Here is a 26,060-nt window from a genome sequence, read left to right on the forward strand (position 1 = left end):
GATAGACCTTAGGTTTAGGGTAAAAGTTCGGCACAACATCGTGGGCCGAAGGGCCTGTACTGTGCTGTCCTGTTCTATGTTCTATGTTCTATTATTGCACATAAAGTTCTATGTGTGATCTCACCAAGGCTGTATATAATTGCATTTAAATTAAAAAAAGGTGGAAATCATAGCAGGTCAGGCAGCATCCATGGAGTGAGAGCAAGATAACATTTCGAGTCTAGATGACTTCATCACAGCTGATGTGAAATCTGGAGGGGACAGCATTAATGCAATGGTGGATGGCTGGAGCGCTGGGGGAGAAAGGATGCTGGTAAAATAGATTAAGTGATCGAAATGAGAGAATGGCAAAACAGCGGTGTGTCTAACTGCCAGATTGGAAAGAACACAACACTCCCACTGGAGTTAGGGGAGGGGAGAGAGGCTCTCGTCACAGAGAATGTAACAAGTAAAGCTAAAAGGAGAGGAAAGGAGTGGGAATGGGTTTACAATCTGAAGGCATTGAACTCAATATTAAGTCCAGAAGGTTGTAAGTACCTAGTCTGAGGACGAGATGCTGTTCTTCCAGTTTGCGTTGTGATTCACTGGAGCATTGCAGCATGCCAAGGCCAGACCAGTGGGCATGCAAGCAGGATGCTGTGTTAAAATGACCGGCCACAGGAAGGTAGGGGTCATGCTTGCGCACAGACTGGAGGGGTTCTGCAAAGCGGTCATCCAGTCTGCATTTGGTTTCTCCAGCTCTGATGAAGAGTCATCTAGACTCAAAACTTTAACTTACTGACTCTCCATGGATGCTGCCTGACCTGCTGTGATTTCCAGCATTTCTTGTTTTCATAGAATCCCTACAATGTGGAAACAGGCCCTTCGGCCCAACAAGTCCACATCGACCCTCAGAGCATCCCACCCAGACCTATCCCCCTATAACCCACCTAACCTACACATCCCTGAGCGCTACAGGCAATTTAGCATGAGCAATCCACCCAACCTGCACATCTTTGGACTGTGGGAGGAAACTGGAGCACCTGGAGAAAACCCTGCAGACAGAGGGGGACCATGCAAACTTCACACAGACAGTTGCCCAAGGGGGAATCGAATCTAGGCCCCTGGCACTGTGAGGCAGCAATGCTAATCACTGAGCCACCGTGCTGCCCTAACTTGTCCAGACCGACCAAGTTTCCCAAATGAAACTAGTCCTACTTACCTGTGTTCGGCCCATATCCCTTGAAACATTTCCTATCCACATACCTCTCCAAATGTCTTTTAAATGTTGTAACTGTACCTGCATCTATCACTTCCTCGGGCAGTTTATTCCATATATGAACATGTCATCTGTGTGAAAAAGTTGCTCCTCAGGTACCTTTTAATTCTTTCTCCTCTCACCTTAAAAATATGCCCCCTAGCTTTGAACTCCTCCAACCCTTGTTACTCACCTTATCTATGTCTGTTATGATTTTATAAACCTGCATAAGGTCATAAATTCCTGGATGCATAAGCTATTAGGTGTTCCATTGGGCCACTTATGAGCTAATACCACCTCAAAGCCATACAGGGAGGCATTGCAGGTCAATATGAGATCTTTCTTAGGATCATAGTGTGCCAACACCTAGAGATTAGCTTTACTTCATTGAAAGCTAGGGCTCCTCTATGAGATCACTTCCAAGGCTGACCCTTCTGCAGGAGGTGACGCAAAGGTGCCAGGATGGATGCCAGGTTATGTATAAACATTCCATAATAATTTACTAGCCCAAGAAATTAACTAAGCTCCTGGACAGAAGTGGAAGCTGGGGCACTTTTAATCACCCTCACTTTATCTTCCTACAGGTGTAAGCTGGTTTTGTATCGCCCAAGTAGGTCACTTCGGCGGGTAGTCTGGAACGTGTATTTTTCTCTTCTCAGGTATATTCCTGCCTTGGAAAAATGCCTCAGAACAACATCCAAATTCTCTATGTGCTCTTTATTAATTTTCCGTTATCAGGACAACTAGGTAAATGGCAACCTGAGGTAGACCTTGCAAAATGTTCTCCATTGCCCATTGAAGAATTGAACAGGGTGATGATACCCCAAAATGGCAGTCTTGTATATATTTACAAGCCATTACGGCTACTAATTGTAGTACACTTTTGGGAATCCTGGTCCTAACCTAATTGCAACCAACTGTGACTCATGTCCTGCTTCATGAATGACAGCTCCCCTGTCAGCTATACATATAAATCTGAGGGATTGGGCATTTATCCAGCAATGAGAAATGGATTACCAAAATCCCCACAAAGGTAAATTGACCCATCAGCCTTCAATTTCGGTACAACCGATGCTACCCACTTCACGAATTAGACTGGTTTCATGATTTCTTCACTTTCTAGCCTTCTGATTTCTGCCTCTACTTTTGCTTGCAATGACACAGAATTGCTTCCTGGTCAACATGTAAAGTGGCCTTAGCTCTTCTGATAACCTGTAAACCTTTCTGAAAGGCTTCCGGGTATTTAATTAGGGCTTCACTCAGGCAGCCATTTTCTAATTGAAAAATGTTGAACCAATCTAGGTGAATCGCTTGTAACCAATTTAACACTATTAAGCTTGGACCTGAGCCTTTTTCTACAACCGCTGGTAACCGAACCTAAGAGACCAGAACCAAAGTTGTACCCTTAATCTGTAACGGTTCCCTAACTGAAGTCTTGCTCAAAGTTAAGGGCTGGAGTCCAGAGCAAATTTTATTAAAAACTGGTTCTGAGATCGCTGATATGGCTATGCTGATATCGACCTCGATTAGAGCCAGTTGACCATTTAACCAGACGTTTATCCTGATTGGTTATGATTTTGTTGTTACTAAGCAATTTAACTGCTGCAAGCCAGACATAGGTGGACTTTCTCGGGTGTGAACTCTCCTGGATACCAGCTTATGAGTTATCTTACTCAGTTTGGGTCTAGTAGGGCTCCTTTGGTGTCTTGAGTCCATATACCAGCAACAACTACAACGGATTGCCAGCCAGTTCCTGAAGAAAATTTTAACTGTTTGCCTGTGGCTTAACTTTCTTTTGGGGTTTTGCTGAGGTCTGATCTAGAGTTCCTGAGTGAGGCTACACAATTGCCTGTACTCAAGTGGTGCTCCCCAAGTTCAGTCAGACTGGTGAGGGTGTCCACTTTCATCAGAATACCTTGCAGCCCATTATGCTCCACATGCCGCATTTTCCAGTGATAAGGCCAGTTATGGCACCTATTTGAGGTCCATTTGGGCTTCAGCTAGCAGCTGTTTTTTGCACAGTTACATAATTAATTTACATTCCAGATAGACTCTCAGCATTTCATTAAGGGTTAACCCAAATTCACAGACTTCTGCCAGTTGTCTTAACCTGGTCAAAAATCTTGATACAGATTCCCCTGTTTCTTGAATTGCTGAATAAAAGTGATAGCATCTCAGAGTTAGCGGAGGCTTGGGGTCATAATATTCCTTAACTATGCCAGTCAATTTTTGAAAGATTTTACTATATAGTGCTTCAGAGAAAGTCAGGCTACTAACAACAGAGAAAAGCTGCAGCTTCAAAGGCTGTCAGGGGAATTACTTGTTTCTTTGTCTGTCCTCAATATCTTTTGCCTGGAAAAAATTACACACTCTCCTCCCACTTCCTACAGACTAAGGGAGTGGCCATGGGAACACGCATGGGCCCAAGCTATGCCTGCCTCTTCGTAGGATATGGGGAACAGTCCCTCTTCTGCTGCTACTCTGGCCCTATTCCCTGCCTCTTCCTCCCCTACATCAATGACTGTATCGGCGCTGCCTCATGCTCCTACTTTATCAACTTTACTAACACTTTTCACCACAGCCTCAAATTCACCTGGAATATCTCCGATACCTCCCTCTCTTTCCTGGACCTCTCTGTCTCCAACTCTGGTGACTGCCTCGAAAGCCATGGTGTAAATGCTTACCCCAACTCAAAGACCACTGTTGTGAGTGAGTTTCTTTCAGAACATACTTTAATCTCATCACCACTGAAATAACTCCACAGAAATATTCCATCACAAATTCACCCTCTATTTCGCATGAATTGTGCTTGACTACAGTGCTGCCTCATTCAGAATCACCCTTTTTATATGTCAACCAGGGCACCCTGATTGGACTAGATCAACTGCCCAATTCTGGGAACTGATATTCTCTAAGGTCGAGCTTGCCTCGTTACATTCACTATAGTCGGCATCAGGAAATTTCAGTTTCCTTGAGGTGAGGACTTGGTGGATCCAGGAACTGAGCATTTTCACACTTACCTCCAGGAACCAGGAGACTGCCTGTATGATTTTGAAACCATCTGACTTGATACCCTTACCATCTATAGGACTCCAAACCAGCATTCAAATCCACCCCCACTCCCCACCACCTCAACAGGATTGGATTTCTTCCTAATCCTTTCAGGTTTTTGGTATCTCACTGTCAATTTTATTTCTGCTCCAAACTGGTTGCTGGGATGAGCAGTCAACCAGTGTCTCCCACCGAACAAACTATATGCCCCCAAATTCACCTCTCTACCAACCAACCTACTTTGCCTTCCCCAATCACTTTTACTCACTCCTGAATAAGCCCCACCTTCTGCTGATCAGATCCGATGTTGCTCCCGCACCAAATGCAGCCCTGCCGACCCCACACCGATTGACTGTCCTCCTTCACCCCCCTGGATTTGTTTCTGCCTAAAAGTGACTCACACGCCCAATAACTTCCAAGGTGGCAGAGTGACAAAAATGCTTGTCACATGATGACATGGTAGCATCTTGCATATTACACAGTAACATGCAGGATATTGTATATTATAAGCATCATACACTAGCTGGACATTAATTAAATGATGGCTGGTCTTGCTCAAGGGATTGAGGGGACTGGTATATGTGGTACGGAATGTCACATGTTTTCTATCAATTGGAAATCTTCCCAGCCACTAGATCTAATTGACCTAGTGTTGATCTAATTTTATAGAGAAGGAAATGAAGTGTACAAGACATAAGATCATAAGATGTAGGAGCAGAAATAGGCCATTCAGCCCATTGAGTCTGCTTCCCCATTCAATGAGATTATGGCTGATTTAATAATCCCCAACTCCACATTCCTGCCTTTTAGCCATGACCATGATATCCTTATAGATTAAAAATCTGTCTACCTCAGTATTGACTATACTTAATGACCCTGCCTCAACAGCCCTCAGCAGCAAAGAAGTCTACAGATTCACTACCCTCTGAGGGAAGAAGGTCCTCCTCATCTCTGCCTTAAATGTGCAACCTCTTAGTCTGAAATTATGCCCTCTGGATTTAGGTTGTCCCATCAGGGGAAGCAACATTTCTGCATCTACCCTGTCAAGTATCTTGTGTGTTTCAATAATATTGTCTCTCATTCTTCTATATTTCAATCAGTACAGGCCAAACTTACTTAACTGAACACACTGCACCACCCCCATCTCACCCCTAACCCCATTTAAATCCACAGATGCATGAAAAGATTGACACCACCATTAATAGTTCTTGAAGTGTGAAAGTATCACGAGGCCTGATTGCTGTGATAAGGTGATGCTAGTGCCCAGCAATGGCTCGTCCAATCATGATAAAAAAAATCACACAACACCAGGTTATAGTTCAACAGGTTTATTTGAAAACACAAGCTTTTGGACCTCAGCCCGTTCCTCAGGCATAATGTGAGAGAGGGTATAAGACACAGAATTTATAAGCAAAAAGGTAACAACCCTGAAACTGGCCGCCTCTTGTTGAAACTTTAATCAGTTAGGAAGGAGACTCATGATTAAAATTCAAAATCCAGATTCCTTTCAAGTCATTGTCCCAAGATTATTAAATTTGGAAACCACATTTGGAATACTGCGTACAGTTCTGGTCGCCACATTACCAAAAGGATGTGGATGCTTTGGAGAGGGTGCAGAGGAGGTTCACCAGGATGTTGCCTGGTATGGAGGGTGCTAGATATGAAGAGAGGTTGAGTAGATTAGGATTATTTATATTAGAAAGATGGAGGTTGAGGGGGGACCTGATTGAGGTCTACAAAATCATGAGAGGTATAGACAGGGTGGATAGCAAGAAGCTTTTTCCCAGAGTGGGGGACTCAATTACTAGGGGTCATGATTTCAAGGTGAGAGCGGAAAAGTTTAAGGGAGATATGCGTGGAAAGTTCTTTACGCAGAGGGTGGTGGGTGCCTGGAACGCGTTGCCAGCGGAGGTGGTAGAGGCAGGCACGATAGTGTCATTTAAGATGCATCCAGACAGATACCTGAATGGGCAGGGAGCAGAGGGATACCGATCCTTGGAAAATAGACGACAGGTTTAGATAGAGGATCTGGATCGGCGCAGGCTTGGAGGGCTGAAGGGCCTGTTCCTGTGCTGTAATTTTCTTAGTTCTTTGTCTTTAGTTTATCAATGTATACAAGAGGTGACATCTCAGGTCAGGCAACGCAGTTTAGGTGTTGTCAACTGTTCTGGGTCAATGGTTGTCTCATTGGGCTTGCTGCTGATATCTTGTGGTTTGTGGAAGAATTCACTTGATGAATTCCTCTGCGTCCGCCGCAAGACCAATGAGGTCCATTTTGGAAATGGGACAGAAATTGAGTCCTTAGCTGAAAACTTCAATTTCGTCTGGTTGAAGGGTGTGGTTGGATAAGTTGATGATGGATTTCCCTGTGGTGTTACCAGGGGAGACTTGGTTATTGCTGGTGGTGATGCCAAGTTTCTCCAATTTCTCAATCTTGGCATGCATGTAGGTAGTGTAGTTCTTTTGCCTCGTCTGCTTGGCAGAGTCTCATAACTGTTCTGCTGTATCTTGACGCAAGCTGAGAATATGGACTGTATCTCGATTTCAAGGTTGCGATGCCTGCTGTACAGTTGGTGAACGAGATGATTGAGACATTTACGAGAAGTTAGATGGCAGAGTTTCTCAGGGTTCTCAGTGTTGTAGGTCGATTTGATTGAATTCATGATCTGTAGTCCTTTTGGGATCTTCTCTGCTTTCTTGCATTTCTGTAGAAATCTGATGTCTGTATAAATATGCGTGATTTTATTGGAGATCCTCTCCACTTTGAGCTGGCAGTTCGTAGTGTCAGTGATAGCCATGATGTGATGATGCCAGTGTTGCACTGGGGTGGGCAAGGTCAAAAATCACACAACACCAGGTTATAGTCCAACAGATTTATTTGAAAACACAAGCTTTCAGAGCTCAGCCCCTTCCTCAGGTGTAATGTGAGAGAGAGTATAAGACACAGAATTTATAAGCAGAAAGGTAGCAACCCTGAAACTGGCCGCCTCTTGTTGAAACTTTAATCAGTTAGGAAGGAGACTCAGGAGTCTTATGATTATATTTATGCAAGTCTTATATAATTATACTAGAGTTATAATTTCTCTCAGATATTCCACTGTACATTTAATATCTATTTCCTGTATACTTTTATTTCTCTATTGTCCTAATTTTTCTCCTAAGTTACAAGTTCCTTTAATCATTGCTAATCTTCTGACTATCATATTACTAAGTTATTTACAACAGCATTCAATTTTTGTGTGCCCTGGCTGTGTTTCATTCAGCTACCAAGTTATCGTAATGCTGACGTACAGCTAACAACCTTGGCAAGAGCAATAGTGCCTCACTGACAAATATCTTTTGTGCAAGGTTTATAACAGGTAGGGTATATTAGTGTATGCGCCAGTAATTATTATTCAGCCCTAGCAAGTCTCTTTTATATCAAAAAGTTTTGTTATGTATAATCGGCTGTACAACATGTAAGCGCTATTCTTTGGGTTGGGAGAGCTCTTTTATGTAGCTGTTTATTTTATTTCTATTAAAAAAAAACTTTTGTCCATCAATTTTGGCATTAGATGCTGTCAATAGCATTTAAATTATTACCAGAAGTTATAAACATCAATTTTTGCCTGATCTAATATTGACTCATTCCACTCTATCCGTTAACAAGCAGTCTCCATATTTGTACGATGAGGCAACATGATATAGCTTTAAAAGGGACACTTTTATCATGATGGTTTGTTTACAGCGAGAAATTTAAATAGATTGCTTCTTGAGCACAACACAGCCTGGTACTCGACAGCAAGCCCACTGTGAGTGTGAGCATTTTTATATTATGACACAGTGGGATCTTGAGACAGAAGCTTCCATTGAAGAATCAGGTTGCTAAGCATTCTATCAATATACACTTTGGAGTCACTGGACTCCATTCTAGCTGACTACAGCCACCAGCAAATATAGTAGACTCAGCTATAACAAACCAGCCAATTATTTCCACACAAGATGCCCCTGTCTCTTTAACGTTTATAGTAGTAGATTGCATCTTAACTAATTGCTTGTAGAATGGTCTCTCCAAAATCAACACTGATATTTTTGAAACATTACAAACTGCATCCAAAAAAGCAAATCACATTTCTCTTCCAGTCAAAACAATGTGAGCAAAACCATTTCTGTAAAACAGAAAAGCTTCCAAGGGAGAAAAGAACATAAGTGAAACTGGTGCACTTTGTTGCACCAAGACTTGATTTGTCATACCCCATAAGGAGTTTTAACTCTTTTATCTTTTGGCTTTTCTTTCTTAACTCTAATTAATCATTTGCTTTTAGCAGAATAAAGCCTGACATGTAAAAGAAGTCAAAATCCACTAAGGAGTCATCATTTAAGACAGAGAGAAAGACCTTCACGTTACTCTCAATCACACATAACTCTCTGCATTGTACCAATATGCCAAGTAATAAATAAGAATTCCATGCTACAGACACTATTGAGTATTTTAAAATGCAATTAGCTGATATGAATATATTTATAAAAGTTCACTGTAATTGTGATAGACCACTGCAATGAAGTATAGAGCTCAACAAATCAACAGCATGATATACCCGATAACTGAATTTCGTTGATCTTAACTACAAGTAACTGGAAGTGACTGTCTGCTTTTCAGTGGATTTACTGGGAAAACGTTTCTTGATTTCACAAGTTTTAAACTTTCTCTAGCTAATCTCTGGCTAAAGAGGATCTGTGCCTATGCTGAGTCACACAGACGGGAAACCTATTGTGAGTAAATGCATTGTATTCGGAAACACACTTGAATGAATTCCCAAATAAAAAAACTGCTGAGAAGAACTCAAGCCTTTAAATCACATTAATAAAATGCAAGCCTCTTTTTCAAAAAAAAGAGAAAATCCTACATCAAATGACTGCCCCACCTTTGTTTCTGCACCTGGATGTCATCTTCAAGCTCTGAATGTAATGGCATTTAGATTATTAGTAACATGTTAAACAGATATATAATCTTGTTAGCCCAAACAAGCAAGAACATTCACCTGAACACCTGCAAACTGTCTTCAGCCAGATGTGACAAAGTATCAACATACATTTAAAACAGCACTGAGGCAAATAAACAAAAATTCAAAAAAAAAGTAGCACTAAATTATATATGACAAACTTTGAATCGGTAACAAGCTCTGCAATGTATATAGGTCTTGATTTTGTTGCCAGCTACAAAACAACTTGCCAATGACCATGAAGAAAGCCATCCACAAGGATCTAGTGATATCTGTGCTACGGACTTCCCCTTGCTTGATGTCAATTCATCTAGCACCAGTATTGTCAATAAGCAGCCAATCGTATGCAAGTATTCTCACAGACATCAAATCAGGAAGTAAACGTTTGTGGAGTTTCAAGCAGACAGTTAGGGTATTTACATATTAAATTAACATAGAAGCTAAAATGAAAAGAAGAAGTTTTAAAATGTTACTAATAGATGAAATTCATATTATAATTAAAAATTTTGATTTTGAATAGTCATAAAGCTACTTTTCTGGGGCCAATGACACTGTTTCACAAAACTATGAACATACTAAATTGTTAAAGAGCCAGTTCTCTGCAGCAAAAAGGGGAAATTTTTTAATTTTGACAAACACACGAAGAGCTAAATGTTTGCAGAGGGTGTCCAGTTCTAGAAGCCTTTAAAAGTGACAGGTTGGACCCAGGATCTCTCTGCAATTCTTTATTTCTGATTTTAAATGTTTTACCTTTGGAGCTGAGCCTCCAGCTGTCAAGATGTGAACTCTGGAAATCAGTCCTGAAACTTCTCTGCCTTTCTAACTCTGTCCACTCTATTGACACTTGTTAAAACCCATGCCTTTGATCCATTTGGCTGTCACCTGTCCTAGTATATCTTTATGGAACCAGCAGATGGTTACACCACAATTAGAGACTTGTGTCATTAGGTAAAGTTTCTCTCTTGTGGATCGACAGCACAGAAACGTGTTATTTGTCCCAACCAATCCATGCCGGTGTTTATGCTCCACTCAGTTTTCCTAGAGTCATAGAGATCTACAGCACAGAAGGACCTTCAGCCCAACATGTCCACACTCATCAAAAATAAACAGCTAACTATTTTAATCCAATTTTCTAGCATTAGGTCCATAGCTTTGCATGCCTTCACGTCACAAGTGCACACCTAAACACTTCTCCAATGTTATAAGGGTCTTTGCCTCCACCAGCCTCATAGGCAGTAAAGTCCAGATTCTTACCTCTCCCTGGATAAAAAAGATTTTCCTCATATTTCCTCCAAACTTTCTTCCCCTTACCTTAAATCTATGTCCCCTGGCCAATGATCCCTCTATCAAGAGGAAAAAATTCTTCCTGTCGACCCTATCTATGCCCCTCATAATTTTATACATCTCAGTTATGGCCCCTCTCAATCTCTTATGCTCAAATGAAAACAACCCAGTCACACAATGCTCGAGGTGTGACCTAACCAATGCTTTAAACAGTTCCAGCATAACTTCTCAGCTCTTAAACACTATGCCTTGATTAATAAAGGCAAATATATGTCTTCTGAACCAATTTATCTACCTGTCCTTAAGGGACTGGTGTACATGCAGACTAAGTTTTCCCTGATCCTTGGTCCTATCACTCATCTTGTATTCCTTTGCTTCATCTTTCACTTTTCAAAAGGAAAGAGTCCCAGGCCTTCAATCTTGCCATGATATATAAACCCACGCATCCTTGGAAATCCTCTCTGGTTCCTTCCCACTGTTTGATGTGCCTGCAGTTTTCTCAAGTGTTGCTAGGTTCAAGTATATCTTCTCTACTTTATAAATCCATTCCACTAGAAAGAAATTTGAGCAGTTGATTATATTTGAAACACCAAATCTATTCCCCTGAACTTGGTTCCTTCCTCAAATTTAGAAATTGTATTCTTGATTCCAAAAAGTCAAAATCATTCATGTAAATTGTGGATAACAGAAGTACTGGCTCTAATTGAACACTCTCTTCAATCACTATGAAGAACTAGCCTTTAAACTTGCAATGCGTTTAGCCACTTGTCCTGGCTCCACACTTACTGACTTTATTCACTTGTCAATTATGAGGCACATTATCGATGGACTTCTGAGAATCCAGACAAATTGCATCGGCATCAATTTACTCTGACTAGTGCCTCAAGATTTTGAGCATCTCTATTAAATGTCCTTATTAAATTTTAACTGGAGTTATATAAACAAAACTAACAGGGGTAGAAAGAAACAAAAACAGAAATTGCTGGAAAAACTCAGCAGGTCTGTCAGCATTTGTGGAGAGAAATCAGAGTTAATGTTTCAGGTCTGGTGACCCTTCCTCAGAACTGATGGTAGCTAGGAAAATGTTGGCTTTTATGCAGGATGTAAGGTGGGGGAGGGGGTAAGGAGTAAACAAAGGTGGGAATAGAGCCCAAAGAGAGAGAAGAACAGACAAAGGAGTGGATAACGATCTGGCTTGGAGGGTGAATAGCTGTTGATGGAGACTGTTAGTGGCTAAAAATGGGTTGTGTGTAATAGCAGACTATGTGATAAGAAGGCCTGGAGTGTGGGGGTGGGGGCTAGGACGTAGGAGATTTTAAGCCCTAAAGTTATTGAACTTCATGTTGAGTCCAGAAGGCTGCAGGGTTCTCAAGCGGAAAATGAGATGTTGTTCTTCCAGTTTACACTGAGCTTCACTGGAACACTGCAGCAAGCCTGAGACAGACATATTGGCCAGTGAACAGGGTAGTATGTCGAAGTGGCAGGCAACTGGAGGCTCAGGGTCATTTTTGCAGACAGAATGTAGGTGTTCTGCGAAGCAGTCACCTAGTCTACTCTTCGTTTCCCCAGTGTGAAGGAGATGACATTGTGAGCAGCGAATGCAGTAGACTAGATTGTGTGAAGTGCAGGAAAAGTGCTGCTTTACCTGGAAGGTATGTTTGGGCCCTTGGATACTGAGGAAGGAGGCAAACACCATACAATTGTGATCACATTTATTGGCCGATATTTCCATTGAAATAAATTAAATATCAGATGTGTCTTTGCCGTGCTGTACTTTCAGGACAAGAGAATTTCCACATGCTTCAATACTGGCCTGTCACCCCTCACTGTGCAGCAAGGCCGCAACTTGGCCTTCCAACAATCCATTTCCTTTAACAATAGTGCATGGGTGGAGGGGGTGTTGCACTGGAACATGCTGTATGTATCAACCCCAGATGTAAAATTCAGCTCAATCATTACATTTAATCTTGCTCCATTCCATTTATTTGTGCAGATTCTTCAGTCATTAGCGACACACATTAAACTTCATCACGCTCATTTCGAGAACTAACCTTGGTCTCTTTCGTGCCATGTCCGGCTGACGCTGGTTGGTGAGCTGGGAGAAGGATAGAATTCTGTTGGACTGGTGTCTATGCTGTCATCAATAGGGATCGTCTTAGGACGTTTGCTGGCAAATAAATACATCATTCATCTTAAGGTTTGAAGCTAAACTCATCAGTCTTCTAAGAAACATTTGAGTGTACTTCCCACAATTCATGCTTGATCAAAACCATTATTTTTCCACAAGATAATTATTACTCTACACAGTACCCTAAAGGGGAAGAATTGTCACAGTATTATAGAGGAAGTTATCACTATAGTTACTGATTGCGTCATTATTTCATATCATAATTTATGTTCTTATATGGTTGATCAAAGGCAGTCTGAAAGCAGGTATTTTTGCATAACTCCATGAAGTTTTTTTTCTCGTGACAATCCCATTCACAATGTTAGTGCAGCAAAACTTCATGATGTCCCAGTGGGAGTTCCTTGCAAAATGTCTGCTCCTATTCACAAATTCAATTATAACATGTTGCAACATGAGGTAACGTAGAAACATCACTAAGTGTTTCCTCTGTACATCTAACACAGATTTACAAAACATACAACTCAGCAACAGATATTGATATTATCCTGACAACCTGCTAGGGTGACAAGAAACACACAATGTAACATGACAAAAAAAATGGTTTTCTCAGATTGATTTTTTTAAACAAATTATATTGATTCAGTTAAAAAAATCAAAGTTAATTCTGTTCCAGCTTCAACTTATTCATAGCTGGCTTGTATGTTTGATAGGGTTTAATCATATTCCAGTGCATCAAGTCTTCCACAATACCAAATACTACATTTGTAGTACAATTACACATACATTGAATGAAAGATTTAGTTGTGGATTAAATTATTATCAAGTGATATACTTTACTTCTTGGCGGCTTTGAAAAAAGTGATGCATTTTATTACAATGAAGGTACAAATTTGGACTAATTTTACAGTGCCAGTCAAGACCAGCAGTCAGGGCACAAGCATACACAAACCATGATGCAGGGTGACTCAATAAAGTAATGGGAGACACACAAACAATGCATAGAATAACTTTTTATGCAGAATATACACAAATTCTTAACTGTTTCTGAAAGGACAATACCAATTCCCTGAAATGCAGTTATTATACAGGAACACAATTATCAGCCCAAAAGAAACCACTGTGCTATGGCCTTTGTCTACTGAGTAACATTAAGCTGTAACTAAAAATAAAACATACATAAATTATGCTCATTTGAACCTCAGTGGAGAAGCACCTATAGTGTTGAGTGTTGACTCCCCAAAAGTGTAATAAAGCCATTTTACCGAGTCTGCACATCTTTGGACTGTGGAAGGAAACTGGAGCACCCAGAGAAAACCCCACAGGGAGAGTGTGCACACTCCACAAAGACAGTCACCTGAGGGCAGAATTGAACGCAGGTCCCTGGTGCTGTGAGGCAACAGTGCTAACCACTGAGCCACCAGGCCACCTGGCCACCCTAGCCTACTGCACCTGGTATTCCCGGGTGGTCTCCCATCCAAGTACTAACCAGGCCTGAGCCTGCTCAGCTTCCAAGATCAGACAAGATCAGGCATTTTCAGACTAGTATAAAAAGTGAATGAGCCCTTCGATCACCCAGAGGCAGACTCAGGCCTGGTTAGTACTTGGATGGGAGACCACCTGGGAATATCAGGTGCAGTAGGCTAGGGTGGCATGGTGGCTCAGTGGTTAGCACTGTTGTCTAACAGCACCAGGGACCTGCGTTCAATTCCACCCTCAGGACCCTCTTTGTGCACATTCTTCCTGTGTCTGCATGGGTTTTCTCCAGGTGCTCTGGCTTCTTCCTACAGTTGAAAGGTGTGCAGGCTAGGTGGATTTGCTAAGTTGCTGGTGGTGTTCAGGGATGTGTAGGTTATAGGGGGATAGGTCCGGGTGGGATGCTCTGAAGGTTGGTGTAGACTTGCTGGGCCAGAGGGCCTGTTCCCACACTGTAGGGATTCTGTGATTGCAACCAGATTCTGAGGGCTGAAATTTTACAACAGAGTATTTCTCAGACATTTCAATTGGCATAGTTGGCAAGGACAAAGGACGCAGGACACCAAAGTGGAACTGGAATGATTCACAGTGCAAGTACATTCCTATTCAGTTGAAATACAACTCTGTCCTAGCCCAGGAAGTGTCAGGCATATTTGAAATCCTAGACTCCAGGCAATAGTTCAAAGAATAGTAAAGTGGGGTGGAAACACATAATTTATTATGATTATATTCAACATAAGTGGCAAGAAATGAGTTTGGTCTGGTGATAACTATACCCCAACTATCCTACTCAGAAATAGCCAGTAGTCAAGAACTTGAGTGGGGCCTGGAGGTATCCCTAACATCCCTGAGGTGTTTGGCTGACAAAAATAAGAAATAAATATACAAAAGGATAAAGAACAATTGGAAATCATTTATCAAATCAGTGAAAATGGTGGGATAATCAGCAGAGAACATGATGATTAGACATGGATCCTCATGTTAAGACAACAGAGTTAATTATGAGTGTAGACAAAATGTTGGCCAACAAACCCCAAAATGAGAAGTTAGAATGGGTGAGAAATGTTATGTCAGTTTCGTTGGCACTAACACAGCCACCAGTGGCTTCACAATGCTCATACAGGAAGTACAGAAAGGAAAACAGGCAATAGATACAGACTGAAACAAACTTTCCAATCTTGTGTTTAGCCATGTCAACTGTATCATCTCAGCATGGTGTGTGATAACATTAAAATTTGTACATTTATTTGCAGCCAAGCATCAATATTTACAAGGTGAGACAATAACATACAAAATACTCAAATTATCCATTCAACTAAAGAGTCAGTAAAAAGAGGCAAGTCATATAGATATATAGCATGGTTACAGACCCTTCAGTCCAATTCATCTGCGCTGATCAGACATCCCAATCTGATCTAGTCCCACTGTTTTTTATTCATTTGTGGGATGTGAGTGTCACTGGCTGGCCAGCATTTGTTGCTACAGTGGTTTGATCCATAATGCCATTATGGAGGGAATTCCAGAATTTTAACTCAGTGATAATGAAGGAACGGCAGTATATTTCCAAGTCAGAAGGATAAGTGGCTTGGAGAGAAAATTGAAGGCAGTAGAATTCCCATGTATCCGCTGCCCTTGTCCTTCTAAATGTTGATCTGAATTTCTGCAGTGCATCTTGTCAATAGTACACACTGCTGTGACTGAGCTTCAGTGATGGGGGGAGTGGATGCTTGTGGATGTGGTAGTAATCAAGTGGCCTCTTTGTTTGGTTGGTGTTAAGTTTCTTGAATGTTATTGGAACTGCACTCATGCAGGATAGCAGGGAGTATTTCATCACACTCCTGACTTGTGTCTTGTAGATGGTGAACAGGCTTTGGGAGTCAGGACGTGAGTTACTTGTCACAGTATTCTTAGCCTCTGACCTGTTCTTGCAGCCACTGTGTTTATGTTGCGAGTCCAGTTGAGTTTCTGGTCAATGATAACTCCCAGGATGTTGACAGTGGGGGGATTCAGTGATGGTAACACAATTGAATGCTAAGGGTCCGTGGCTACATTATTTCTTTTTAGTGATGGTCATAGCCTTGCATTTGAGTGGCATGAATGTTACTTGCCACTTGTCAGCCCAAGCCTGGAATTGTCCTGATCCTCTTGCATTTGAACATGGACTGCTTCAGTATTTGAGGAGTTGAGAATGGTGCTGAACATTGCGTAATCATTGGTGAACATTCCCACTTCTTGACTTTACAATGGAGGGAACATCAATTGATTAAGCAGCTGAAGGTAATTGGGCCAAACACAGTATCCTAAGGAATTCCTATAGAGATGTTCTGGAGTTGAAATGACTGACCTCCAAGAACCACCATCTTCTTCCTATGTGTCAGGTATGATTCCAACCAGTGCAGAGTTTGCCCTGATACCCATTGATTCCAGTTTTGCTACTGCTCCTTGATGCCACACTCAGTTGAATGCAGCCTTGATGTCAAGGATTGTCGCTCTCACCTCACCTCTGAAATTCAGTTCTTTTGTTCATATTTGAACCAAGACTGTAATGAGGTCAGGAGCTAAGTGGCGCTTGTGGAACCCAAACTGGGCATCACTGAGTAAGTTGAAAACAAAACATGCTGGAGATCACAGTGGGTCAGGCTTCCCATTATTTTAACACAGCATCCTGCTCACATGCCCGCTTGTCTGGCTTTGGCATGCTGCAATGCTCCAGCGAATCACAGAGCAAACTGGAGGAACAATATCTGATCTTCAACCTAGGCACTTATTTGGACTTAATATTGAGTTCAGCACCTTTAGCTTGTGAATCCAATCCTATTCCTTTCCTTTCTTTTAGCTTTACTGATTGTATTCTCTGTCACCATGTCCTCTCTCCCCTCTCCCTACTCTTGTAGGACTCTCTGTTCTTTGCAGTCGGCCATTCTCACATTCTAATTACTTAATCTGCACTATCAACACTCCTTTCTCCCCCACAACTCCACCTTCCCCACCCAACTATTGCATAAATGTTGATCCCGCCACACTTCATGTCAGTTCTGATGAAGAGTCATTTGGACTTGAAGCATTAGCTTGCTCTCCATGGACAGAGATGCCTGATCCACTGTGATCTCCGGTATTTTTTGCTTTCAGTACAGATTCCAGCATCTGCAGTAATTTGCTCCTACCACTGAGCAGGTTAGTGCTGAGTGGGTTGATAGCATTGTTGATGTCACCTTCCATTATTTTGTTAATGATCTTGAGTAGACAGATGGGACAGTAATTGACCGGGTTGGATCTTTCCTGGTTTTTATGTCCAGTATATACTTGGGCAATTTTCCACATTGTCAGACAGGTGCCAGTTTTGTAACTGTACTTGAACGGCTTGGCTAGGGGAGCAGCAGGTTCTGGAGCATGAGTCTTCAATACTATTGCCGGAATATTGAAAAGGCCTGTCGCCTTTGCAGAATGCAGTGTCTCCAACCGTTTCTTGATATCAAGTGGAGTGAACTGAATTGGCTCAAGACTGGCATCTGTAATGCTGGGGACCACTGGAGGAGACTGAGATAGATCATCCACTCGGCACTTCTGACTGAAGATTGTGGAGCCTCCTCCTCCAATGATTGTTTAATTGTCCACCACCATTCATGACTGGATGTGGCATGACTGCAGAGCATAGTTTTAATCTGTTGGTTGTGGGGTCGCTTAGCTCTATCTATCACTTGCTGCTTATGCTATTTGTCATGCATGTAGTCCTGCTTAGTGGCTTCACCAAGGTGACATCTTCAGGTATGCCTGGTGCTGCTCCTGGCATGCCCTCCTGCACTCTCCAGTGAACCAGCGTTGATTCTCTGGCTTGATGGTAACGGTTGAATGGAGGATATGCTGGGCCATGAGATTACAGACTCTGCTGGAGTATAATTCTGCTGCTGTTGATGGCTCACAGCACCTCACAGATGCCCAGTTATGTGTTGTTAGATTGAAATCTGTCCCATTTAGCACAGTGATGATGCCATACAATACAATGGAGGCTTTTCCTCAATGAGAAGATGGGGCTTTATTTCCACAAGGACTGTGCGGTGATCACTCTTACTGATACTGTCATGGACAGATGCATCTGCAGCTGGCAGATTGGTAAGCATGAGGTCAAGTATGTTTTTCCCTCTTGTTGGTTCCCTCACTACCTTCCACAGACCCAGTCATGCAGCTATGTCCTTTATAACCCGATTAGTTTGATCAGTAGTATTGCTGCCAACCACTCTTGATGGTGGATATTGAAATGCCCCACCCAGCATACGTTTTGTGCCCTTTCCATCCTCAGTCCTTCCCGTAAGTGTTGTTCAACATTTATCAGCTGAGGGAGGATGGTATGTGTTAATCTAGAGGAGGTTTTCTTGCCCATGTTTAACCTGAAGCTATGAGACTTCATGCGGTCCAGAGACATTGTTGAGGACTCGCAGGACAACTCCCTCCTGACTGTATACCACTGTGCTGACACCTCTACTGGTGGGACAGGGAATTTCCAGGAATGGTGATGGTGGTGTCTGAGACATTGTTTTTAGGGTATGGTTCCATGAGTATAACTCAGGCTGTTGTTTGACTAGTCTGTGAGACAGCTTTCCCAATTTTGATACTAGCTGTCAGATTTTAGTGAGGGGGATTTTGCAGGGTCAGTAGGGCTGTTTCTTCCATTGTCTTTTCCGGTGCCTAGGTTGATGGCAGGTGATCCATCCAGTTTCATTTCTTTGAGACTTTGTAGAGATTGGTCCAACTGAATGGCTTACTAGGCCATTTCAGATGGCAATCAAGAATCAACCACATTGCTGTAGTCTAGAGTCTCACGTAGGCCAGACCACGTGAGGATAACAGACTTCCTTCCATGAAGGACATTAGTGAAACAGATGTTTCTGTCCATCAGTTGACAATGATTTCATGGTCATCAGATTTTTCTATTGCCAGCATCTGACCCATTTCCCTCCGAACCCTTCCTATTCATGTGCTCATCCAGATGCCTTTTACATATTGTAATTGTAACCACCTCCATCACTTCCTTTGGCAGCTCATTCCATACACGCACCATCCTCTGCATGAAAATGTTACCCCTCAGATCCCCTTAAATCCTTCCATCAACTTAACCTATGACCTAGTTTTGGACCTCTCCACCCGAGGAAAAAGACCTTGTTTGTTCAGACCAACAATGCCCCTTATGATTTTATAAACCTTTATAAGGTTACCCCTCAGCCTCCGATGTGCCAGGGACAAAAGCCGCAGTCTATTCAGCCTCTCCCTATAACTCAAACTCTCCAGTACTAAATTGATTATTCAGTGTTTGTAAAGGAAGTATTACAAGTACAATGTAAACAATGTATAAGAACTGCAACAAAACAGAAATTGCTGGTAAAATGCAGCAGGTTTCGCAGCACCTGTGGAGAGAAAGCAGAATTAATGTTTCAAGTCCAGTGACCCTGCCTCAGAACTGAATGTAGCTGGATAAAGGTTGATATTTAGAATGGCATGGTGGCTCAGTGCTTAGCACTGCTATCCTCACAGCGCCAGAGACCCAGGTTTGATTCCTGTTTGCAAATTTCCCCGTATCTGTGTGGGTTTCTGCTGATGCTTTGGTTTCCTCCCAAAGATGTACAAGTGGATTGGCCACGCTAAATTGCCCATAGTGTCTGGGGACATGCAGGGTTAGACGGATTAGCCATAGGAAATGCAGGGTGTTGGGGCTGGGTTGGAGATAAGTCTGGGTGGGATGGTGAGTCTTCAGAGGGACAGTATGGACTCTGGGTTGAATTGCCTGCTTCCACATTGTAGGGATTCTCTATGATTCAGCGAAAGAGGGACAGCAGGAGGAGTACACCATAGGTGGACATGGAGCCTGGAGATAGAGAACAGCAGTTAGGTCAACAAAGGTATGGGTATGAGTATAGATATGGGTATGGGTATTGGTATGGGTAAAAGCCCCACACACCATCAGAAATATCAATCTATACCCAGCTACAACCAATTTTGGAGCAGGGTCACTGGAACTGAAACATTAATTCCGCTTTCGCTCCACAGATGCTGCCAGACCTACTGAGCTTTTCCAGCAATTTCTGTTTTTGTTTTTGATTTCCAGCATCTGCAGTTATTCAATTTTATTTTTGTATAAGATCTGCAACTGTCACAAAATCAGAATAGTGAAACTACTATATCAGAGGTTATATTAAAGAAAACTCTATCATACTCTATTATTCTAGAGCTGTACATTTCACTCCCAAAAACACTACACAGATTAAATATGGAAGATCCCAACAACAGAGCTGTTTATAGTGCTCATAATTTATCATAGCAGTCACATAAAGGGAACAGGGCTTTTTAAAAGAAAATTTTAAAAAAGTAAAACACCGAATTCTGCACCTATAGCTGGTGTTAGACCACCAATTGTACAAAGTTTATTTTATACCTGTAAACTAAGGTCTGAAACAAACTGCCAGACTGAATTTCTAGACACCAACAAGAAAACAAGCCTTAGAAATTCAATTAAGTGCATGCGGCATTCTTCAAATGATCTTTGAACACATGCGTACTGTGTTGGCTTCAGTAACAGAGTTCTATGAACTCTCAAAGACTAGATGCAAATGTCCTACTAGTGTTATTTCAAGCATTTTATCCAGAAATTTTAAACATGCAAATTATCGATCCCACCTGATTTATTCAAAGAATTTATACAGTGTATTTTGATACAACATAAGCTACTCTTTCAAAAAAGACAAAGTCAAGTTTTAGAGTACTGAAGACTTGTGCTCCAGAACTTACAGTTACAACACTGGTATCTACCCAGCAATGTGGAAAATTGCCCAAGTATTTCCTGTACACAAAAGGCAGGACAAATCCAACCCGGCCAGATACCACCCCATCAGTCGACTCTCAATCATCAGTAAAATGATGGAAGGCGTCATCAACAGTGCTATCAAGCAGCATCTGTGCAGCAATAACCTACCCAGTGATGCCCAGCTTCCGCCAGGGCCCTCAACTCCTGATCTCATTCCAGCTTTGGTTCAAACATGGACAAAAGAGCTGAATTCCAGAGGTGTGGTGGGATTGACAGCCCTTGATGTCAAGGCTGCATTCGACCGAGTATGGCATCAAGGAGGCCTAGCAAAACTGGAATCAATGGGTATCAGGGGGCAAACTCTCCGGTGGTTGGAGTCATACCTGACACATAGGAAAATGGTCGTGGTTGTTGGAGGTCAATCATCTCAACTCCAGAACATCTCTGCAGGAATTCCTCAGGGTTGTGTCCTTGGCCCAACAATCTTCAACTGCTTCATCAATGATCTTCCCTCCATTGTAAGGTCAGAAGTGGGGATGTTTGCCAATGATTGCATGATGTTCAGCACCATTCATGACTCCTGAGATACTGAAGCAGTCCGTGTTCAAATGCAATAAGATCTGGACAATATCCAGGCTTGGGCTGACAAGTGGCAAGTGACATTCACGTCACACAAATACCAGGCTATGACCATCACCAATAAGAGGCAATCTAACTACCACCAACCATCACTGAATCCCCCACTATCAACATCCTGGGCGTTATCATTGACCAGAAACTCAACTGGACTCACCACATAAACACAGTAGCTACAACAGCAGGTCAGAAGCTAGGAATACTGCAGCTAGTAACTCATCTCCTGACTCCTTAAAGCCTGTCCACTATCTACAAGGCACAAGTCAGGAGTGCGATGGAATACTCCCCAGTTGCCTGGATAAGTGCAGCCCCAACAACACTCAAGAAACTTGACACCATCCAAGACAAAGCAGCCCACTTGATTGGCACTACATCCACAAGCATCCACTCCCTCCACCACCTACACTCAGTAGCAGCAGTGTGTACGATCAACAAGATGCACTGCAGAACTTCACCAAACATCCTCAGACAGCACCTTCTAAACCCACGACTACTTCCATCTTGAAGGACAAAGGCAGCAGGCATATGGGAACACCACCACCTCCAAGTTCCCGTTCAAGCCACTCACCATCCTGACTTGGAAATATATCGCTGTTCCTTCACTGCCGCTGGGTCAAAATCCTGGAATTCCCTCTCTACTGGCATTGTGAGTCCATCTACAGCAGGTGGACTGCAGCGGTTCAAGAAGCAGCTCACCACCACCTTCTCAAGGGCAACTAGGGATGGACAAGAAATGCTGGCCAGCCAGCGATGCCCACATCCCACAAATGAATAGAAAAAAAGACTATATGTGATTTGAAAGAAACAATGACTGAGCAAGGAGAAAATAAGCACACACACAGTGAAAAAAAGAAAATGCAAGGGTAAACAGGTCTTAGACAAAAATGTAACCATCCTAGATAGTGTCTCAGCTGTAACAAGGGATGGTCAGTGGTCAGCACACATGATCTCCTGCGTCAGGCATTACCTGAGGTATTGGCAAGCACCAAACATGGCTGAGGGCTAATTGATACCTCATCAGTGGTGGTCCAGGATTATTCCATCAGGCTTATAAATAATGCCCCATAAAGCCAGAGGCCATGGAAGGAATTCGACAAAGGAACTGGAAGATCAGAAAATCCTGAGGCCAATCACTAATTTCCCAGTATGACCAGTGACAAAGGCCAATGGGTCTATCAACTAACAATAGACTACACAGAGCTCAACAAGGTAACGCCATGGGAACATCCAATAGTGGTGAGTCACATGACCATCTTTAATGGATAAAAACTCAAACATAAAATATTTACAGTTTTAAATTTTGCCAATGGATTCTGGTTCATATCACTGGACCAAAAATCCCAAGAAAAAATCAATTTTACAGTAGGAAGAAGGCAGTATACTTGTCCAAAGGTCCCTCAGGGATTCCACAGTAGTCTGGACATCTTCCATCAAGTACTGATTCAGTGTGATGTTCAGCCTAACAGTATAGTTTTTTACAATCTGTAGACAATATGTCAATAGCTTCAGAGTCAGAAAGCTCACTTGGTGAACTTAAGGGTGCTGAAAAATACTGGATTTAAGATATACCCCAAAAAGGCACAAGTAGGACAGTCATGGGTTAGGTGCAAGGACACAAGATCCATCAGGGAAACAAGATCTTACCACAGGACAGGAAAATGGCCATCGCAGACACATCTCCCCACGACAATAATTGGAGGGGAGGGGTTGTTGGGGATATCCGAAAAGTTATGGGGCTGTGTAGCTATTACTGCAACTTTCGACCCCAGTTTCACACAACTGCAGCACCAAAACAGGTGTTAGTGAAGTGGGGAAAGCTCAGGACAGAAAAATGTCAAATGGGGAATAGAGTAAGAGACAGATTATGCAAAGATGAAGGCTAGACTCATGTCAGCACCAGTCCTCAACTACTTGCTGTTCGACATTTACAGATTTTTTTTTATATAACACATTGGTGACACAACAGCCAGAAGAGAATATAAGACCTGTAGTATATTTTTTTCCCACAGCAATCCTCTTTAGTGAAGCGACTGGCTACGTGTGTGGCTGCACTAGAATGTGCGCAGTCTGCATGTGTAAACTGTCACTGCACCCAGACAAATAATACCGCTCACTCAGCATAATTTAATAGCGTTATTAAACACTGTGAAATTGAAAGTAGTATTTGACTCCAGATGGGCGACATGAGAAGTTGTGTTACTACCCAAAGACAAGGTGGTATAGATGATAAGAAATTCAAAAGTTAACCCAGCAGACAGAATGATATCTAAAAGGAAAACACAACAGTGTCAAATGAAGCTAGATCAGGAGATGGAGTAGGCGTGGGTCATCTCAGATGAACTGCTTACGAAAGCAGATTTGACCCTTTGTACTGATGGATCGAGAAGGAACACATTTTACACACAGATGTGAAAATAATATGCGAGCTGCTCAGGGTGAAACAGAAATTCCACATTCCTTATTATCCGCAAAGTTCAGGAATTGCAGAGTGCATGAACCACATCTTAAAAAGACGCTACTGGAATGCAATTACAGTAACTAGTAGGGGATGGGTGAATGTGCTCTAATGCGGATGAGGGCTATCCCTAACAGGACAATATGGTTAATCCCTTGTGAGTTGATGAACAGAAGGGCTATGCACATGACTGAAGGCATAGCCATTGGAAACGAGGCTACAGGACCTATAAGAGATAAAATTTAAGCAAGACTATATTAAATAATTAGATGGATAGCTAAAGGAATTACAACAGGAAGTGAAGGACTAACAGGAAATGAAGGACCAACAGGCTGTTAAGGATTTGGAAGAGATGACAAAAGGAAAACTCATTTCACCACCAGCTAAGGTCAGGGATGTGGTGTTTATTCAAACCATCCCTAGGGAACTACGTCTTGTCCCAAAATGGGCTGGACCATACAAAATTATTTTGACCAGTGATTTACGTGCTTGTGTTGACATGATGGGAAAAGGTAGGTGGAAACATTGGTTGTAATTTTAAAAAAAATGTAAGTAAGGAAGGTTGAATTAGAGGGCAGAAAGGGGAAAATGACAACAAACAGTCTGTACACAAACAGAAGTTGCTGGAAAAGCTCAACAGATCTGGTAGCATCTGTGAAAAAAAAAATCAGAGCTAATGTTTTGGGGCCGGTGACCCTTCCTCCGAGGAACATCAACTCTGATTTTTTTCACAGATGCTGCCAGACCTTTTGAGCTTTTCCAGCAACTTCTGTTTTTGTTTCTGATTTACAGCATCCTCAGCTCTTTCAGTTTTTAACAAACAGTCCATGTTGAATTAGCCTTAGGAGGCTTAGGCTTAGGAGTCATTCTTATCTGGAGGATTGGTCATCTGAAGGACAAAGGAGCAACCTCAACTATGGGAGGGTCACCTTGGTCAGTGAATAAGGAAGGGTGCAATGGAGAAAACTATCCCAAATAAACAACCTAACTCCTGGTGATTTTCAGAAGGATGTTTAATTACAAAACTAATGATAATCAGCTAACCTCCACGCCAAGATGGGAAGAGGGTTGGCGTCAATAACCATTAGCAGGGTCCTGACTAACGCAGCCACTAGCGTACAGAATATAAACCATGAAACTGCAGCCAGCATGTGTTCAAATTACAAAAATGTTTAGCGATGAATATTTTGTAAAAGAAGCTTTAAACAACACAACAGAAAGGCTGATGTTCTTCAAATGTGGCACCAAGCTTATGCAATTATCCACTGAGAGACGAAGATGGCCTAGGGCAGAATTTAGATGTGGGAATGGAACTCCAATGGAAAAATGAGGATTCAATATGCTTCCAGATTAGCAATGGTTCTGATGGACACAGGATATGTGCATCAGATCTAGATACAATGTGTGAGTGATTTTTCACAATCTACATTTGTACCTTGAGACTACAGGAACAAGGGTCACTGTGCCAGTGAAGAGGATGGCAGATACATGATATTGGACCTTAAGGTCTAAATAGGGCTTAAACAGAATTGACAATGACAAACAACACCATCATGCTATCACAGGACACAACAACATCCCAGAGACTATTTTGCCCAGTCATAGCCCATGGACCACGAAATGGACTGGTACTGTATACGAATGGTGAAGTGTTATATGATAATATTAAATATGAAATTGTATCCGCAGTTGTGAACTTGACAGGAATACAAATGGCTGAGTATTGAAGTAACCAAGTATCCCTATGAAAATTATACAAATTATTGAGTAAGGCTGTGATTAATCAGCTGGCCAATGTCATGGGCACTACAAGATTTAAGGGACATGCTGCTTTCCACCACCAGTAGCGAGTCATAGAGTCATAGAGCATGGAAACAGATCCTTCAGTCCAACCAGCCCATGCCGAATGTAATCCCAAACTAGACGAGGCCCATCTGCCTGCTCCTGGCCCATATCCCTCCTAACCTTTCCTATTCATGTGCCGATCCAAATGTCCTTTAAACGTTGTAATTGTACCTGCA

General features: G+C 42.1%; 1 protein-coding gene and 1 pseudogene across 7 annotated transcripts in view; both read right to left on the reverse strand.

Annotated features, from left to right (window-relative positions):
• Positions 1-26,060, reverse strand: part of LOC109916163 (nuclear factor 1 B-type) — a 404,400-nt gene that overhangs the window by 87,278 nt on the left and 291,062 nt on the right. For all 7 annotated transcript variants that reach the window (XM_048595246.1, XM_048595245.1, XM_048595247.1 and 4 more), the window contains exon 6: positions 12,606-12,721. In XM_048595246.1, coding sequence (XP_048451203.1) covers positions 12,606-12,721 — 116 coding nt within the window. The remainder of the gene's footprint in view (positions 1-12,605; positions 12,722-26,060) is intronic.
• On the reverse strand, positions 14,120-14,238 carry LOC125482862 (annotated as a pseudogene).

Source organism: Rhincodon typus, chromosome 3, assembly GCF_021869965.1.
Source record: "Rhincodon typus isolate 14 chromosome 3, sRhiTyp1.1, whole genome shotgun sequence".
NCBI classification, from domain to species: domain Eukaryota; kingdom Metazoa; phylum Chordata; class Chondrichthyes; order Orectolobiformes; family Rhincodontidae; genus Rhincodon; species Rhincodon typus.